Source organism: Octodon degus, unplaced genomic scaffold (assembly GCF_000260255.1).
Source record: "Octodon degus isolate 3935 unplaced genomic scaffold, OctDeg1.0 scaffold00041, whole genome shotgun sequence".
Taxonomy (NCBI): Eukaryota; Metazoa; Chordata; class Mammalia; order Rodentia; family Octodontidae; genus Octodon; species Octodon degus.
The window spans coordinates 12,535,183-12,554,718 of NW_004524617.1; the positions used below are offsets into that span (position 1 = coordinate 12,535,183).

The 19,536-nt window shown below is 37.0% G+C and overlaps 1 protein-coding gene across 2 annotated transcripts in view; it reads right to left on the minus strand.

The window, feature by feature from the left end:
* Pola1 (DNA polymerase alpha 1, catalytic subunit) overlaps positions 1–19,536 on the minus strand; it is a 345,612-nt gene that overhangs the window by 116,224 nt on the left and 209,852 nt on the right. For both annotated transcript variants that reach the window (XM_023715420.1, XM_023715421.1), the window contains exon 35: positions 3,420–3,536. In XM_023715420.1, the coding sequence (XP_023571188.1) occupies positions 3,420–3,536 (117 nt within the window). The remainder of the gene's footprint in view (positions 1–3,419; positions 3,537–19,536) is intronic.

Below are 19,536 nucleotides of genomic sequence, written 5' to 3' on the forward strand. Positions count from 1 at the left end.
ATTTTTTTTTATTTTGGCGGAACCGGGGATTAAACTCAGATCCTTGCGTTTGCCAGTCAAGCGCTTATCCTACTGAGCCATCTCCCCGGCTTCATTTCTTTATTTAATGGCACTACCTACACAATAGAAAATAATTAATAATTTAAAGTAAGCAGCAAACTGTATCCTGCTAAATGCATGATTTTTTTTCTGACATAAAAAACAAGTAAATGAGAAAAGAAATGGGCTATCTAAAACTTGGAGGACAAAACTGTCCCAGATTTGTTCTTGTAACTGGCAATGTGAGCTAAAAGAAGAGCCAGCCTTTATACTTCAAGTAATTTCTGGAAAGTATTCAAGTCACTAGCAAACTGGACTAAATGAAAATGGATTTATTATATGAGGATGAGACCAACACATAGGCTAGTGCTTTACCATCACTAACTTGAACACCTTAAAATGCTCACTAGTCTAATAGTAGGAATGTACGGTGTTTTGCCCAAACAGATATTTAGAAAAGCCTATACTGCCCATATACCAATTTTATACATGTTAAACTAGTTTTATAAATAATGAACAATTCTTTCTTTACTTTGCTCCCAGGATCAGCAATATGCCTAGGAGTAGGGAGTGTTTAATAAATAATTATATGTGAGTAATGTATTTTGAGACCCACCAACTGAGAGTTTAAGAACTAAAGGAATAAAATCTTGTGAAATAGATACTCTGGAAAACTCATTACAACTATTCTGAATATTGTACAACTGTTTTAGGAGCTTCTCCGGAAAGATGCATTTTTTTTTCTCTATCAAAAAGCTCAGGACTCTCACAAATAAGGAAATTCCCCACTCGTCAATAACAACTCAAATGGAGTACAGAAGAGGGAGCTGAGCAGCACCTTGAGGAAGGAACCCATGACAAAAGACTAAGGACAATATCACTAACCAGGAAGCTCCAAAACTAGAGGGTCATGTCTTGCTCAGCTAATCCACAGAATCTCTGGGAAAAGTAGCTCACAACCTTGAGAAATATCTGTAAAATCTTCCAGTTTTAAAAAGGACAAAGAAGAAAATATCAAATCACTGAAATGTCTGTGCTGTTTCACTCATTAAAAAATAAGAAATCATAAAAATAATCTATTAAACTACTACCAGCAACATCATCATATGTTATTTTTACCTCCTCTCAAGAAAGGAATCATAAAACGGGCTGACTTTCTCAGAAATAATTCAATTTTCTGTGAACTTGATTTGATGAGTTAGATATTTAAAAAGTCTCACAGGCAGCATTACTTCATGAAGTAAGGTGATTCCCCTAGAGCCTACAATTGCTTTGATGAGTCACACTAAATATATACACTTTTGTTCTCTTTTTATTCCTGCTGATGCAAGTCTTGAGATAAGACTGACGTAAAAAGAATTCACTACAGAAGCTAATTCTCACAAGTTTCACATTAAAAAAAAAACCCTACATTTTATTTTGCTAATTACCAAAGGTATACAAAAACAAGGCAAGGAAGATTTAATACTTATCAAACTGGTTAAAAGTAAATTAAAAATAATGTCCAAATGCTTGAAAGTCTGTGTAAAAGTCATATACTCATAAAGGATGAGTGTACAGAATAAACTAGGATAACTCATTAAGAAGCCAACTTGGCATGATGAATCATGACTACGCTATACTAAGGTACTTTCATATGCACTGCTGGTAAGAATTTATTTTAAAGAAATATTTCAAAGAAAAAAAATTATTTAATCCCCAAATATTTACCACAAATTTTCCAGTAAAAAGATACTGAAAAGTAGCCTAAATAAAAATGTTCAATTGTCAGACATATGGTCTATCCAGCAAATGTTCCCCATGCATCAGAAAATTGGTATTTTGCTGCTTTTAGACAATGAGTTCTGTCTTTTAGGGATGATTGGCTTATGTTACTGTTCAAGGCTTCTTTGGGGAACAAATTATATACATTGCTCTTTTGCCTATGTATGATTTGTAGTTTTCTGTTTCTTGTACGTTTCATAGTGTTTTGTCGAAAAGTGAGCATTTTAAAATTTTAACATGGAAGCTCTGGAAATATCTTCCCATTCCCAGAGGTAGTTTTCTTTTGCTATTTGTTGTTACCACTGTTTGTTGGGTGACTTTCCTAGACTAATTCTATAAACTTTGTACTTTCTGTTATATATATATATATATATTCCAATGAGAAGTATAAAGTGGTATTTACGACTTTTGGTACTGCAAATGAAGTAGCAGCACAGAAAAATTAGATCTGGCCAGATAGCTCAGGGGACTAAAGTGCCTGCTTAGGCAGAATGCAGTGGCCAGGGTTCAATCCCTAGAGTACCAAGCTGGCCCTGCCCCTGAGGCGCACTGAGACAGTGACTGAGACTGGGTATGGTGGCGTGCGCCTGTAATCCCATCACTTGGGAGGCTGAAAACAGAAGGATCACTATGAGTCTGAACTACATAGTGAGACCCTGTAGCCCCTGTACTAAATACAAAAGCAAAAAGAAAAATACATGATAGAAGACAAACAAAATACAAAGGAATATTGTCACCCACAACCACTAAAATACAAAGATGGACATGTAAATGAATGAGGCAACCCAGGGAATACACTATGGTGGTAGTCCTTTGCATTCCTGACTTCCCATCAAATTTTGTGAAATGTTACCCTAAAATTAAAATAAAAGGCCACATACTGATCATTTTCAGTGAAAAGAGTTCAAGTCAAAACTCTGTTCTAGAACTCTACCTCTGCATGAAGGTTCCTAAATCTGAGCTTAGCCTTCAAATGTATGGACTACGGTAGGGAAAAAACTTGAGAACCACTGATCCAAGCAGCTTCATAAACAACTTTATCTCAATGAAGGGGGAAAAAAGCCCTATAAAATACACCCTTAAGGGATAGATTTAAGAGGCTTCCTGGCTCTTACAAATAGGGTCCTCACCAAGCCTGAAGATAATAGCAGTGTCTACAAAAGGAGTGGCACCTCTGCTATAATTCCCAAGTTGTAACCAAAGGGATGTCAGTAAGGTGGTACCTCAGTTCACAAACTCAAGTCTTTCTACAATTCCGGCGAAGTGGACGAGAACTAAATCAAAGTTCTCCATAACGTTATCATTGAACCTAAACCCTGAATTTAATTTGATTCTCCTCCAGCTCTATTTATGACCAGAATTATGGAAAGAATCAAGTTTGTAAACTGAGACACTATTATAGTCCATGAGTTTCTCTCTTATATGTAAATATAGGATTGTTCATGACATATCATAAAAAAGCATGTATCTTGAAGTCCAGATATTCAAAAATACGTAACATGTAGTAGTGGGGCATTTCCACAGGGCAAATACATAGTGTCTACTTCCTAGAACTAAGGAAAAGAAAACAGCCTGAACTCCCTTTTGGCATATTCTTTAGCATTAGAGAGCATTACCTCTGGTCTTAGTACAGCTTTCATGCAGGCTGGACAAAGAGGCCCACTTCGGGAGAACTGAAGGGGAAGGTGCCGAGTTCGATTGCGACACGCTGGCTCCTCACACAGCAACCAGCCCTGGAGAGACAAGAGAAAACATCACTCTTATCACCATCAAGGAACACAAATAATGAGACCTTCTGTTGTTAAACTCATTTGATTCAAATATTCTTTACACTCTCTGCTATAGCTCTAGTTACCCTATAATCTGGATGTGTTAATGAGATTTATGCCCAAAGCTATTCCCAAAAGTGTAACTCAGAGAAAGGAAAGACCTTCCCACTGGCTGAATGACTGACTGTTCCCTAGTTACTTCATTGCTGCACTCAGTTTCACTCTCTGTAAAATGGGATTTTGTAATGGTGTAACACATTTAAAATGCTTATGACAAAAAAATAAAGTGCTTACGAGGGCCGGGGAGATAGCTCAGTGATCTAAGCACCTGCTTGCCAAGTGCAAGGACCCAGGTTCAATCCCTAGTACCACATGCCATGCAGGCCCTGCGCTAAGCCGGCCACCAAAACCAGGCATGGTGGCACATGCCTATAATCCCAGTGCTGGGGAGGCTGAGACAGGAGGATCACTACCTGCATAGTGAGACCCTGTAACCAAATAAAATACAAAAATAATAAAAGATAAAAGTGCTTATGGAATCTTTTTTTTTTTTTTTTTGGTGGAACCGGGAATTGAACTCAGATTCTTGCGCTTGCCAGGGAAGCGCTTATTCCACTGAGCCATCTCTCCAGCCCCCAAAAGTGCTTATGAGTATTCTTGATATAAAAGAAAAAAGGTCAAGCAATTATTTCATTTAAAATTGAAACAGATTCTTCTATACATGTTTTTGGAGGCATAAAACTGGCTGCCATATTTTCAAGGACTAACTGAAAAGATCACCATTTTCCAGAAGTTAGAAGCAGCCATTATCCATTTTTCTGTTCTTTAGAACCTCTTCTCACTTTCCTTCACTTTCCCTTCTTGTTCCTATCTGATTTGCACATAGTGATGCAATATGGTGTATCTACTGTCTTGAATCAGCATTATATATTCATTACAATTTTTTTTGTGTGTGACAGGGTCTCACTAGGTAGTTCAGGTTGGCCTTGAACTTCTAGCAATCCTCCTGCCTCAGCCTCCTGACTTCTGGAACTATAAGACATGTGGTGCCACAACTGGCTTATTATATTCATTATAATTGTTTAACAAGGAGAACAAGACTTCAGAAATGGGGAAGAGACCAGTGTTCATGGGCTTTGGTACTGCCTGTGTTGCTACAGAGGCATAGTAAGCACAGGGTGTTGCAGGGTGAGGTGCTGGGTTATACAGGTGAGCAAGGTGTGCTCCTTTGTCTCATGGCATCACTACCCATGGGGCCTTGGACCATTCTGAGACATAGAAATGTTTCAGCTTGAAGAAAAAGGGGGATATCTGGCAGATGGAGAAGGTAGAAAACACAACTTAGCCAGAAAGGATACCATATGCCAACAAATGGAGAGTAGAAAGAGCTATGCTGTAATATGATTAAAAAAGAGGTCAACAAAGGTATAAGTCTACAGCTTATTTCTAACCTGTCTTTTGCCCTAGACCGGAGGAATGTCACTTAATTAAGGTAGGTTCTTTAGCCCTCACCCACTGCGGTGCTGCTTAGCCTCAATCCTCAGGACAGGCTCTTCTTGGAAGTAGCTACAAACTAATTCAAGGGAAAGTAGCAAGAATCAGCTTCAGGAAATTATAATATAAATAGGACTAAAAGTAATTCTGTACTGTTTAGCACTTACATTTGGTACCATACAACAAGTGTTAACACAGTAAGAGACCATGAACTAGAATAAAGAATGAATCAACAGTTCTGAGTCATGGACAACTGCTGGTTCCAATTCTTAAGGCCTACTCCTCACATCTTTTTAGAAGAGATAAATACATTTCAATGTATCTGATAAGTCAGATGCATTTATAACTGACATATGTACAGTAATGGTGTATTTACATTTTCCTCAAAAAAGCTATGAGGTCAAGAGTGCAGCTTACAATAGGCTTTCTTAAAATGAAAGTAATGGGCTGAGGGAATAGGCTAGTGGTAGAATACTTGCTGCGCGCATGCACGAGACAGAGAGAGACAGAGACAGAGACAGAGACAGACCAAAGACAGACTAGGTAGTTCTATGTTTTATGCCCAAAGCTATTCCCAAAAGTGTAACTCAGAGAAAGGAAAGACCTCCCCACTGGCTGAATGACTGACTGTTCCCTAGTTACTTCATTGCTGCACTCAGTTTCACTCTCTGTAAAATGGGATTTTGTAATGGTGTAACACATTCAAAATGCTTATGACAAAAAAAATAAAGTGCTTACGAGGGCCGGGGAGATAGCTCAGTGATCTAAGCACCTGCTTGCCAAGTGCAAGGACTTTGGTTCAGCCATAAGAAGTAGAGCAGACAAGGGTGGAGCTATTAGCAACAAGTATTAAATTTTAAATGTAGTTTAGTATAAGATTATATGAAACTAGTTGTTTCTGGGAAGTACCCATCTAGGCATGTTAACAAAGAAAATAGTTTAAGCAAACCATGTAGGAAAAATGCAGGACTGGACCATTCCTTTATCATTCATTTGGGCTTGTTACATTATATCTGATATCAAATATGCATCACATGCTTTGGGATATGCAATCAGTTAGCAATGCCAACCACAAAAGAAATGTAGTTTATTCAACTCTAAACAAAACAGGAAACAGGCAGACAGGTAACAACTACTATGTTCTGAAACAATAAATTATTATATACCAGGACAAAACTTGGAAGTTAAAATTGTTTTTTTAATTTTTAAAACACAATGTTCAAACAGCTAAAATTCTTTTCAGATGTTTTTGGAAATTGATTCAATTTACTACAACTTCACAACGTGCTGGGTGAGTTGCCAACCAGGGAGATGCTAAGTTGTCATTTCACCTGTTTTTAAAAGCAAATATCCAACTCTATTTTTGACAGAGTTACTAACTAAATGTCCTTTCAAGTCATATAGAAAACAGATAATACAATTTGTCTAGACTTCCTACCAGTTACAATTAACATTAAAGAGGTCTTTTTTTCTTTGTCACCTCTCTATTCACTGCTTATTTGGGTTTGTTTGTACTTACTATCTGTTAATCTCCCTTTACAAATGACAACAATAACTAGTGCTATTATGCATGGAAATTAAACATGCTGATAACTGTGTGAAGGGAACTGGGGCTTAAAAAAATATCAGAAGCCTGTAGTTCTTTATGCTTCTTGTTTTATTTTGATAATTAAGCTTTTGGTCATGGTGTATTTTAAATAAAACTCTTCAACAGTGGAAATAGGCTCTAATCATATTCAATATATACTTTACTTCAACTCAACTCTGGCTAATACCCTTTGGTTAACCCTTTATTCCTTAGCAAACATTAACCAATCATTGTAAATCTAACTTCAAGGATACATTTCTGTTGTTAAATATCAGACCTTTGAAAGTACTTTGAAAGGATGAAGAAAATCTTACCACTTACAAAAAGACACTAAACTTATTTCCATTTCCCATTTTGGGAAAATATATAGCTGAAGGCTATATAGACCAATTAATGGAGGAAGAAAATTCTATCAACTTTACTGGAAGTCTAACCTATAAAAGGTCCGTTAAAAACCTTTAGAACTACTATAAAGATGCCTGGTATTTAGGTATGCCAATTTATTATGCAATATCACATGCAAACTGTCATGACCAACAGAAATAAGGTCATTTATTAAGCTTTCTGCTTACAAGGTTCAAAAGAGGAGGCTTTCTAATAGCAAAGCATGCAAAGCTCTATCACTTGTTGCTTTAATTGTAGCATCATTAATTCCTTAAAATCACTGTGTGTGAAACTGAGTGGTTCTGATTGCTGAATTGTATTTCAGCCACCTCAACTGAAATGGTTTCTGTCCGCACATACCAAAAAGGGATCGACTTCCATTTGTAACTGAGGCATTCCTAGTAGTTGCACCTTAAATACAAACTGTAATTCATTTGTGTACATTTATATTTTGGGAAGGATGCACACAAGCAGGCGTCAACCAGATCTGAAAATGTGGTGCATGGGAGGCACGCAAATGTCTTTTGAATAAATGAACAAACAGAAGCAAAAGAATAAAAAATGCAGCCAAGCAAGATGGCACATGTTTATAATCCCAACACTTGGGTGGATGAGGCAGGAAGATCACTGCAAGATGGAGGCCAGCCTGGGCTACATAATGAATGCAAAGCCAGCTTGAAAAAAGAGTGAGAACTTGTCTCAAAAAAACAATACTAGGCCAAGGATACAGGTCAGGGGCACAGCACCCACGTGGCAAGCAAAAGGTCCTGAGTTTGATTCCTGCTACAAAAAAATGCAGTAAAGCAAGTTTATAAAAAATATAAGGGTTGGGCCTGGAATTCAAAGGAGAAAAACAATATTCACAGCAGCTTTCATATTCTTGGGTCAAATATTTGATTGGTCCTTCTCATTCCCAGCCAGTCACCATCCTGTCACCATCGCCTTTCCTGGATGGTCCCGTCAGCACCAAGTTCACCCAAGCTCATGCTCCTCTACACAGAATCTTCCTCCCTGATGCCTGACCTATTCTCTCCCACATCCAATGTAAACAGTGGCCAAGTGTGGTTTCCCAGGGCTCCCGTCCCACCCAACGATCATGTAACTTCCACAGACAATTAAGAACAAATACATTGGCCTGGCTTAGTTTTGTCACTGTGTTCACTACATTTTGCCTACATTCACCTCGTCAGTGCTCATGCCACAGAATGTCCTAAAAATGCCCATTCCTTGAAAACCAGTCCCATTCCTCTTCTCTGAATTCTCCCCAACCCATACAGCCTTCTCCCTTTATTCCACCTTACACTAAGCACACACAGTTCTGCACTGTCCCTCAAACACCTTATTGTACCATCTTGTCTTGCCTGCCTAAATGGTCAACCCCTGGACAATGATGGATCTGCATTGGCTTTGGTAGAGGTGTTTTTGTCTAGGGCCAACGTTCACACTTGATGAAGTATTCAGAATTGAGGGCAGGAAAAACTGCACTCTCCTTTATTTTGTGGGTAACTTTAAGTCAAACCCAGTGAACCTCTCTCTGAGCCTGAGTTTCCTCATCTATAAGACAGGAGGTGATAATATTCATTACCCTATTAAAGGCTTAGAGGATCAAACAAGAAAACTCACAAAAATATTCAATAAATGTACTGAAGAACACTCAAAGCTACTGCTGACAATGCACTATAAAAGGTGAACTATTTTAACCAGGAAAGATCCTGGTCATTTTCTACGAAGTTTTATTACAAAATGGAAAACTATAATAATGGATAAATGATGGGCTGAAGTGGAACTGTTTCTCAACTGAACTGCAAAATATTACAACTGTGTACTCAACGTAGATGAAATTTCTTCAAGTTTTTCTTGGCAAAACTAGATTTGATCTGAAGTTATGGACAGCAGCACAGAGAAGAAGGGGTGGTCTGAGCTTTATTTTAGGATTCACAGAGATTTTGAAGCAATAAAAGTCCTGCCATGATGTATGACTTAGTCTACATTGTAATGGTTCTCCAGGAGTGCAGGGACAGGGTCACAGGACAAGGGTTGCCCGCATGTATGCTCTTTCAGAATTTAAGATATCATTATTAGTTTTTGTTAGCGCCCATTAACCATGCCCTCCCCAAACTACATGCACTCCAAGAACATCAGACTCTTTTTACTCAGAAGCATTTATAAATGTTCTGGGGTTCCCTGGCAGGCACATTTTTCTGTCACAGAATTATCCCCAGTGTAAAAAAAAATGGGTCTTCTTATAGATAGTGCACAGTATGGGCCCACAGCTGCTTTTCAAGAATGACATGTTGTGATTTGGGATTTCCAGAAATATCAAAAAACAAATTGCTTTCTGACCCACATTTGCACCCAAAACTAGGAGAAAATTTCCCTAAGATCTCCAGGGGAAGTTTTAACAGGAACATAATTTTGCTTTTAAGGTTAAATCTTCTACACTATAGCATGCTGGCATGTCAAAGAATGATTATTAAGTCTCAGAGAGGTGCCAGGGTAGGAGATGAAAGCACAAATCAGAAAAATAAATATATAAGCAAACTATTCACCAAAGTTAATACAAAAATATTTTAAACAAAATTAGCAAATAAAACAGAAGTGGAAAGTGCCTTGTTGGTCAATGAAAGAATTTTAAATATTATTAAAATTGATCTTTTAAGTTAGACATCTCTTTAAATGAGCAGTCATATGTCATTTTGTCCAAGTTATTTGAAACTTATTGATCTTATCATTTGTGCAAGGACCACACTCTGCCATCAGTTTGCTGAAAGGATAATGGGGCACTCCCGAACTGTTATGATAGGTTAGATGCAAACAGCAGTCCTCATTTAAACACATAGAATAGCACTACAAGTGCACAAATTCCAACCTCAGCAACTGGATATTACATATAAATTAGCAACTCAGTCTGCTTTGCTTCACGTCAAATCCAATACTATAGTCTCGCTATTTTAATTTGCAATCAGAGCTTGTACATCAGAAGATGTACCTGAGGTACATTAAAGAGCCCTATGCAAGCCATCTTCTGCTATACTGTGAGCACAGAAAGCCAACAATTACCAGCAATTGTATTTTACCACTGTAGGACAATACAAGAACAGTTAAAATTGTCTCCATGCAAGCAACCAGGGGAAAATATACTTAAAATGACTTTATATGGAAAATCACATTTTTGGGGAAAAAGTTCAGTGAAGGACATGTATCTTTCTGTATGGGCAGCTAAAAACCTCTCCTAGTATATTCAAGCCTATTCTACAAAATACTCTCCCTATTCATTCAGCTCAAAAGCAAGCTACATTCTTAGGCTATAATAGGTCACAACTAAGTACACAGTACCTTGCTTTAGGAATAATTTTGCTTTGTCTGTCAACTGTCAACAAAGCACAAAGAGCTCATGCAACCTAGCCATGTACTGTGTATGTTAGGGATCTAACAAAATACAAACAATAAGAATGCAAGATTTCATAGCTACCCTGCTTTCACTTTATATGAGAAATCGAAAGCATTTCCCTCTCCACATTCCATTCATCTCTATTGTATTACAAATCTTTTCATAAAAGACTCTTTTTCCCTATGTGAAGCTCAAGTGACTTGGGGATGTAATATTCCAACTGCGATGAATGTCCAACTTTCCAACATGAATGGTTATAAATAGAAGTGTCAGTTAAGGCATGTAGTCATTTCAACAAGGAAAAGAAGGAAAGAATCAAATGGAATGAGATGGTAAAATGGCTACAGCAGTGTTTATATTAATATTTTAATGATAAAAGCTTTAAGAAAAACTGTTCATTACTTCCATCATTGTTCTTGCCTCTGAAGTCTTCACTTTTGAAAAAAAAAATCATCTTAACTGTGTACACAAGGTAATGAATAAACTTCAAAAGTAAACTCAAGGCTCAAATTTATTAATATATGTACAGAAAAAAACAGAGTAGAAGGAACTATAAAACGTCATCATGTTACCTTTAGGCATATTCTTGTTTTATTTATGTATGTTCTAAATTTTCTACAAGTATGTATTGTTTTAATAGTCAGACAACTGTTACGAATGAGGGAAGAGAGTTTCCGCAAGAGCCTTCAATATACGTGAATCACTAACACTTCTGAAAAATGGTCTGAGCTATATGACATGTCTGGTTTTGCAAAGATGAGTTTTTAGGGAATATGTTTACAAGGGAAAAAAGGTCACATGAAAAAGAAAAGGTTTATTTTTAAGAAAATTTCCTACTAAAGCTACAATTTCAAAAACAGGTCAATTTAATTACACAACAGTTCTTTGAAAGTATGTTGTAGTATTAGAATCATTTACTAAATCAAGCCACTTGCTAAAACGCACGGCCTTTTATGTAATCTGAATACTTTTATGACGGTGTACTTTCAAAGGAGAGTAATAAATCAGTTTCAAGGAGAGGTGCCTTGTTCTCCACAAATCCCCTGCTTTTATTCAGTTTGCACACAGATCAATTCAGATGTCCTGGGGTTAGAATCAAATTTTTAAAATTCAATTAGGAGGGTATGCCTAGACCCTTCTTCGTAGTTTTTCTTTGCTCAAGTCGGGTTAAAAGTAACTTTCAGTTTTTGTCTGTTGGTTAGTACGACTAATTTGCTACTATGGTTTAATGTGACATGCTTTGGGGGTACCAAACAACAAATGTTAAAACTGAACTATCTATACAGCTGCCACAAAGGGCATCTCAAAATCAGAACAGAGTTCAAACCATCACTAGGCAATGCTTGTTCATTTAACTTTAATTATTTTCTCCTTGAGAATGGTACTAATGAAACTGAATATCTTTCATGGTTTCGAAGGGCCAATTGAATAGTCTGTAAACAGAACTAAGGGTAGACAAGAGATCTGGCTGAGCCAGGGGGTTGCTAGGTGATGCAGAATGTAAACCCGCAAACTTGTTAAGGTTTGCTTTGCTTTCATGCCACTTTCACACACTTTCAAAAGTTTTGAGAACTGATTTTTCAGGTGGCCATTACAAAAACGAAGAAGCCCTCCCCCGAAATTCATCTCCCCAGATGCTCGGCCAGATTCAGAAGAGATGAAATTCATCTGACCTGTGGTTAGAACATGGGAAACTTTTGGCTTCGTATCAACATAGGATTATGTATCTTTTCAGTGTTCATAATTTAAGAAACAAACACAAGGTGGACTTCAGTATTTCAAAAAGATACTCTTTAGCTTCTCTTATTCAACTTTAAGTACAAGTAAGATTTCTTCCTAGAAAAAAATGTGCTCACAGTTTGGGAGACCTGGAGCACCCAAACCGAAATCCGGTGACAAATGCCTCAGCAGAGATCATCAGAGTGACAACCCTTTCAGTCTATCCACCCTCCTCTCTCTTCCGGCCTGGCCTGCACCAAGTCTGACTGCCTGTGAGGCTTCTCCTTCCCACCCCCTCCCCCAGCCTCCTTTTTAAGTAGCTGATCAGAGATTGTCCAGTAAGAGCACTTTATTAGATCATCAGCCAGAGGGGTTCACAAGTACTGAGAGCAATGGGCTCAAATGCGGCACATCAGTTTTAATAGACCAGAGGCTACTAGTAAACTGCAGATACTGCTGAGAACTTTCCATGCACTGAACTCTTGAAAAAGCACCGTCTCTCCAGCTTAAATGCAGCTGCCTCTTTCAATGCCGCAAATGGGTAAATTTGACAAAAAAGCCACCATTAAGACTACATGAAAGGCTCAAGACAACATCCTTTCAATGCTTTGTACTTCAGTAATCAGATGTACTTACTCACCCCCTCCCCCAAACCCGATCAAGAACTATTTCTGAATGGTAGGAAATAATTCCACTTTGTACATCTTTTAGTTAATCAAGACTTTCTATTCAGCAATTTGACCTTTTGTTCAAAACAGGATTATCAGTTTTTTCGCCAGTTACCAAGGGCGACTCGCATGGTGAACATAATTGCAATAATTTGCAAAACACCATGGCAACCCACATTACAACTAGGTAAATACTGGGCTTTTGTGCTACATTGTTATTTTCAGAGATGCTGAAGTCAAAGAACGAATGACAAATGAACACAAAATTTATATTTGCTTTGTCTCAAAAGAGAAGAAAATTGATAACAAGAATTGGGGGGAAACCGACTACAGCTGTAATTTCTAACTTGATTAATTAGGATGGTAACAGTCCTTAACTGTATATTCAACAAACAGCCCTGACTTCGTCTCTCCACCCACCTCTCTCTATACCACTACCACTATCCCCCCCACCCCAGACAAATTTTTTCAGCTTGGAGAACAAACATCCCCCATTTGCTCTTTTCTTCAACTTAATGGAATCCTTAATTGCAGAATATTGTTCTCCTGCTCTTCACCGTGATGAAAACGAGAGAAAGGAAGAGAGTACCAGGGCATACAGGGAGCTACAGTCATTTTTTTCCTGCCTCTTTTGGACACCCCAGGCCCAATGATGAGACGGCATTTTCCTGGTATCAGCAGCTGTTTCACAGCAGACAATAAAGTAAAAACTATTTAGCTTTGCAGAAAAGCCACTTCTTTCCTCTTGGCAACACAAGGTAAGTCTACACGCCGAGATGAAGTTTCATAATTTAAATGCCAGAACATAAGATGAGAAAATAATGGTAATTTTTAAAAAAACATACATTTTTTTCTTGTAAAGAAATTATTAACTGTGGTACGGTCCAAAAAACTGTTGAAATGCATGTATCTGCTATTTGAAGAAGATATTCAACATTATCACCAATGTGCTGAGAACCACTTTATACTCAGATCCCAATTCACAAAACAATCTAAAAATATAAACTGACTACTCAGGAATTAATGCAAAAATCAAAATTATATTTTTAGTAGATAAGCAGTCTTACAAATAGCATTATAATCTTTTCAATAATATGATTCAAAAAGTTGCATCAGAATATTTTAACTCAGATATGAAAAGCAGGTTCTATTTTGTTGTAAAGAAGCAGTTTTTTTCCAAGAGGCACAAATTCCGCTATAATGCCACTTTTTGGAAATTATCAAAACTGGCTTCCTTATGAAAAATGTAGTATTTGGGGATGAGAAAAGCAAATACACACAGAAAGGGCTTGTAGAAGTTATACCGCCGAGAACTCGAGAAAAAAGCAATTGCAGATACATTCTGAACACAGCCCAGACTGCTCTCCTTCATCTGTCTAACAAGGAAGAGCCAAAGGAGAGCCTCAGAAACAATCTGCATATTTCTCCCAACTTTTGAAAAATCAAATGAACCTGATACTATAACGGGTCCATTCTTATTTTGCTAGGAATGAAAATTCCCACACACATCTCAAAGATTCAGCAGAGAAATCAGAATGTAACAGTCTTCAGAATATGCCTCTGAAATTATAGACACTGTGATTTCTCTTGAGGAGCAGAAATCAGAAGGATGTGACACATTAACTCCTTCTCAGTCAGTACAACCTCTTTACACTATGAAAATATATTTTCTTTTCTGGCTTAATACATTCTCAGTTTACCATACCTGCATTGTGTATACCTAATAAAAGTCTAAATGCTAAGAGGAAAGATATCTTTTAATAACAAACAATATAAGGTTGAGCAAGTCTTCAATATTTATTTATTTATTTATTTATTTATTTATTTATTTATTTGATACAGGGTCTCACTACTCAGCTTGGACTCATAGTGATCCTCCTGTCCCAGCCATTGAAACACTGGGATTACAGGCCTGTGCCACCATGCCCAGTTTTGGTGGTTGGCCCAGCATGTGGTACCAGGGATCAAACCCAAGTCCTTGTACTTACCAGACAGGTGCTTAGACTGCAGAGCTATCTCACCAGTCTCTTCATGACTTTTTTTTTTTTTGGCAGAACTGGGGATTGAACTTGGGCCCTTGCACTTGCCATGGAAGTGCTTATTCCACTGAGCCATCTCCCCAGCCCCTCCTTCACCACTTTTTGATCAAACAGAATTGACAACCGATCACAAAATGGACCTAAAATCCCCATGCCAGCTGAATTTATTTTTTATTTATTTTTATTTCATTTTACTTATTTTCCATAATTTTATTGAGAAACAAACAGCAATGAGACACTTTCAAATCAAATTGGTAGGACAGTTTCAATAATTAACACATTGCATACTGTCTTCCTAGTGGTTATTTGTTGTACAAGATGCAGACATGATATCCTATTTACAAACACTATTAGAACACATCCCTCTATTCACTGAATTAAGAGAATGTAGCTATATATCTATCCTAACCATTTTGAATACACAGATACAAAATGGGCATTCATCTGTATCCCCTTTTTTGTTTAGTTCCATCATTTAAATATTATAGGTGTGTGAACTCAACAAAATATTCCAAAATAGTCCAGCAGTCCATAATAGTATTGGGTTTTCCTATTTTTTTGGTGGAACCAGGGAGCGCTTATTCCACTGAGCCATCTCCACGGCCCCTGAATTTCTTTAAAAAACCTTTATAAATGAAATAATTCATAATCTGTTCAGAATGTCTTCACTTTTAACATTTTACCCAGTATACCTCACCCTCCCTTACTGGCTTGTATTCCCAGTGGGGTTTTCTTTGGGGGAGGGGTGGGGTCAGTTATTGACTTCTACTTCTTTAGACAAGTTTATGTATAAGGAATACACATCCAATCTCCTAAAAAATAATAAATTACTCAAATCCCTAACTCAGAAATAGCAGACACTTAACAAGTGTATTTTCTCTCTCCCACTTCATCCCCATGGCTACAACAGGATGGAACCTTGCATTCAATATGAAAGCCAATTGCTATCCCTGGCCCACATCCTTCTTGCTCCTCCATTCTCAACTCTGGCTAGACTCACCAAAGAAGTACAACACAGGTAACTGGGTACCATCAGACTTTCTGATTCAGGTTTTGGGTGGGGTCGCAGAAGTTACATCTCTAACAGATACCCAGGAGATACTGCTGCTGCTGTGACTGGTTTGGGGACCTCTCTTTGAGAACCAGTCTGGGATATAGAATAGGCCTTGGGATCTTAAAAAGCCCCCTGAAAGAGTCTAATATACAGTCAATGTTGAGAACTACTACTGTATATTATAGTATTCTCATTCTCTCTCTTACTGGGTATTACCTTCTGAACAGTGAACTCTATAAAGAGAATTAATTTTACAAACATTTTCAACTCTCCTTCGGTTTCTTTTTCTCTGTATTTTATGTGGTTCATGCTTTTACTTATCCAGGTTTTCTAGCAGCATTAAACTTATCAAAGTTTCAAGTCTACTTGATTCTTCTGAAAGAACTGACCAATTGCTAAACAGTCTATATCACATATGTACCTTAATAATATTCTTCATTCAAACAAAAAACCCCAACAAAATCCTTACTCTAACAATATAGTTCCTAAAATATGAAATGTGTTAGAATCACACAACTGCTGGTGAAAACAGTGCCTATGTAAAGTGACCACAATGGCATATTTTTACTTTGACAAGTAATACCAAGTAAGATAACTTTTAAACTTGAAGAGACTTCAGTGCTGTAGTATAATCCTTCATACTCTATCTGAGGAAAATGAGGCCCAGGAGAAGGAAGATTCCTTACATACAGTCACAGGACATGTGGACTGAACTTTCAGTTCAGCACTCTTTTTTCTTTAAGTATTAGGGACTGAACTCAGGACCTTGTGCTTGCCAGGCAGGTACTTATTCCACTGAGCTATATCCATGGCCCTTGTCCAGCACTCCTTAAGCTCATCACTTATGCTGCTCAATCAATATAGGAGCCAAGGCTCATATGTGGCTTGAGCACTTCAAATGTGGCTAGTCCAAACCGAGATGTGTTGCAAATGTAAAATATACAGCAAATTTCAAAGACTTAGTCCAAAAAAGAGAATACAAAATAGCTCATTGATGTAATTATTACATATTAAAAGACTATTTTCAATGTAGTGGGTTAAATACAATTTATTATTTTATTATATATAACTATACCTCCCTTTTTTGAAAAAAAAAATGGGTATGTATCATCTAGCATTCTGAATCTGGCTTTTACGCTACATGAGTACAAATAAATTGACAGTGCAACCAGGAAGATAGCTCAGCAGCATAAGCATCTGCCTGGCAAGCACAAGACCCCGAGTTCGATCCCCGGTATTGCAAATAAATAAAGCACAGTACCTTAAATGTAGAGTAAGTACTGCACATCTATATAGAGAAATACCCAAATAGGAACTGCTAAGTCAAATGGCATATTCACTCACAATTTTGAAAGATGTCACTAAATTGCTATCCAAAGAGGGAATACCATTTTTCACCTTCACTACCAGCATATGGGAGTGCTCTTCTCCCCACTGTCTATACTATGTATTACTTAAATCTTGGATCTCTGTTACTCTGACAAGTGAAAAATAGTCATAAGTGGTTTTTGTGTGTATGTGTTTTTGTTTTTATTTCATATCAGGGATCAAACTCAGGAATTTGTGCTTGTCAGGCAGGCACTGATGCCGCTGGGCTATATCCCTGGCCCAGTCATAAGTTTATTTGAAATTGAGTGAGCTTAAACATCCCTACCTATGTTTGTAAGCCATTTGTATTTCTTTCTCTATGAATTGCCTGTCCTGTCCTTTTCTCATCTTTCTACTAGGTTGTACTTCTACTTAATTTGCAAGAGTGTTTTACATGTAAAGAAAACTGGCCTCTATACACCCTAAGAGTGAATATGAAGGTAAATTATGGACTCTGGCTGACAATGGTATTGATACGGATTCATAAACTATAGCAAACATACCACTGTAGCAGGGAATGTGGAACAATGGGGGAGGTGATGTATATGTGGGGTCAGGGAATTTAGGGGAATCTCTGTATTTGCTTCTCAATTTTACTGCGAACCAAAAAATGATTCTAAAAAATAAAGTCTATTTTTGAAAAGTCTCCCCAACTCCAAGATTATTAAAAGTATCTATTATTTTTATGGTATCCTCTTCTAGGTAAGTTTTTCTTTCACCCTGAAACTTATGTAAGCATAGACAGCAAAGGAGAAATTCAACTATATTTTTTCTCAGATGACCATTCCATACTGATAAGAACCCTCATTTTATAAAAGATTATATGCAATTTTAGATCTCTTGCTGGACATTTCTATACTAGCTCCATTAAAATCACCAAATACTTTTGAATCAAAATATTTTAACTACCCTAAACTCCTAAGAAATTGAAAACGTAGGACTCATAAATCATTTTTCTTGTCAAAATTTTCCTGTGATTATTTTTAAATCAAGGAAACTTTGTAATTTATGGATAAACTGGAAGGACAACTGATAATCGTAAATTACTTTTCCATCCCAGCCAACAATGCATACCTTTTTATTTACTAAGGTCTGAAGTCTTTCTGCAGCACGTTAAAGTTTTCTTCAAATATTCAGTACTATAAGTTTATTCCTATGTACTCTTATCTTTCTTAGTCACTTTTATAAATGGGATTCATCGGACAGGATATCATGTCTGTATCTTGTACTATGAATAACCACTACAAAGACAACAATCTGCAATGTATTAATTATTGAAACTGTCCTACTAATCGGTTTTGAAACTGTCTCATTGCTATTTGTTTCTCAATAAAATTAATAAAAAAGCAAAGAAAAAAATAAAATGGGATTTAGTTGATTATATTTAACTGATTATTGTTCATATAGCTCAAAGCTACTGATTTAATATTAATTTTATAACTAGTAAACAATGTATTATCAGTTTCCCAGATTTATAATAATTTGTATATAATACTTTCCTTCCTTCCCTTCCATGTTTTATGTATTTCTTTTTCTTATCTAGTCACAATAGCTAATACTTTCAAAATGTGATAATGATCACCATTTTCCTTGGGCTGAGAGTAGCAGCAGATTTTCCAAGAATCATCAGGTATAGACCCAAGAATTAGGGATTTCTGCAACTGAAAACAAAGTAATTATATTAAAAGTAATTACAGACTCCATAGAGACTGTTGTATCAGAGTGCCTAAGGTTAACATTGGCACTCAAATTATTTAAGGATATTAAATGGTTGACTAAATACTAAAATACATCGTTCATATTTAGGATATTAGTCCTCTTTAAAGCACTTTTTCATAAAAGACCTTATTTAAGTTAAATTTTATTAATCAAACATTTCTCTTAGTTGTACCTTAAGACCCCACATACAACATAGGAGAGACCTCAATTTTGGGGGCCTCAGACTTTTTTTCACAAAGGAGGGTACTGCAATAGGCTAGATAGATTCTAACACCTATACTAGTGTCTAATTTTATGATATACTTTTTATTTATTTATTTATTTATTTTTGGGGGGCGGAACACAGGATTGAACTCAGGCCCTTGCACTTACTGGGGAAGCGCTAATTCCACTGAGCCATCTCCCTGGCCCTTATGACATACTTTTTTTTTTTAATTCGTGCTGGTTTTAATTTTATTTATTTATTTATTTAAATATGGGGGGCCCCAGCTCCGCCCACCAGGGGGTGGGACTGCCTGGCATGTGGTGCTGGGGGATTGA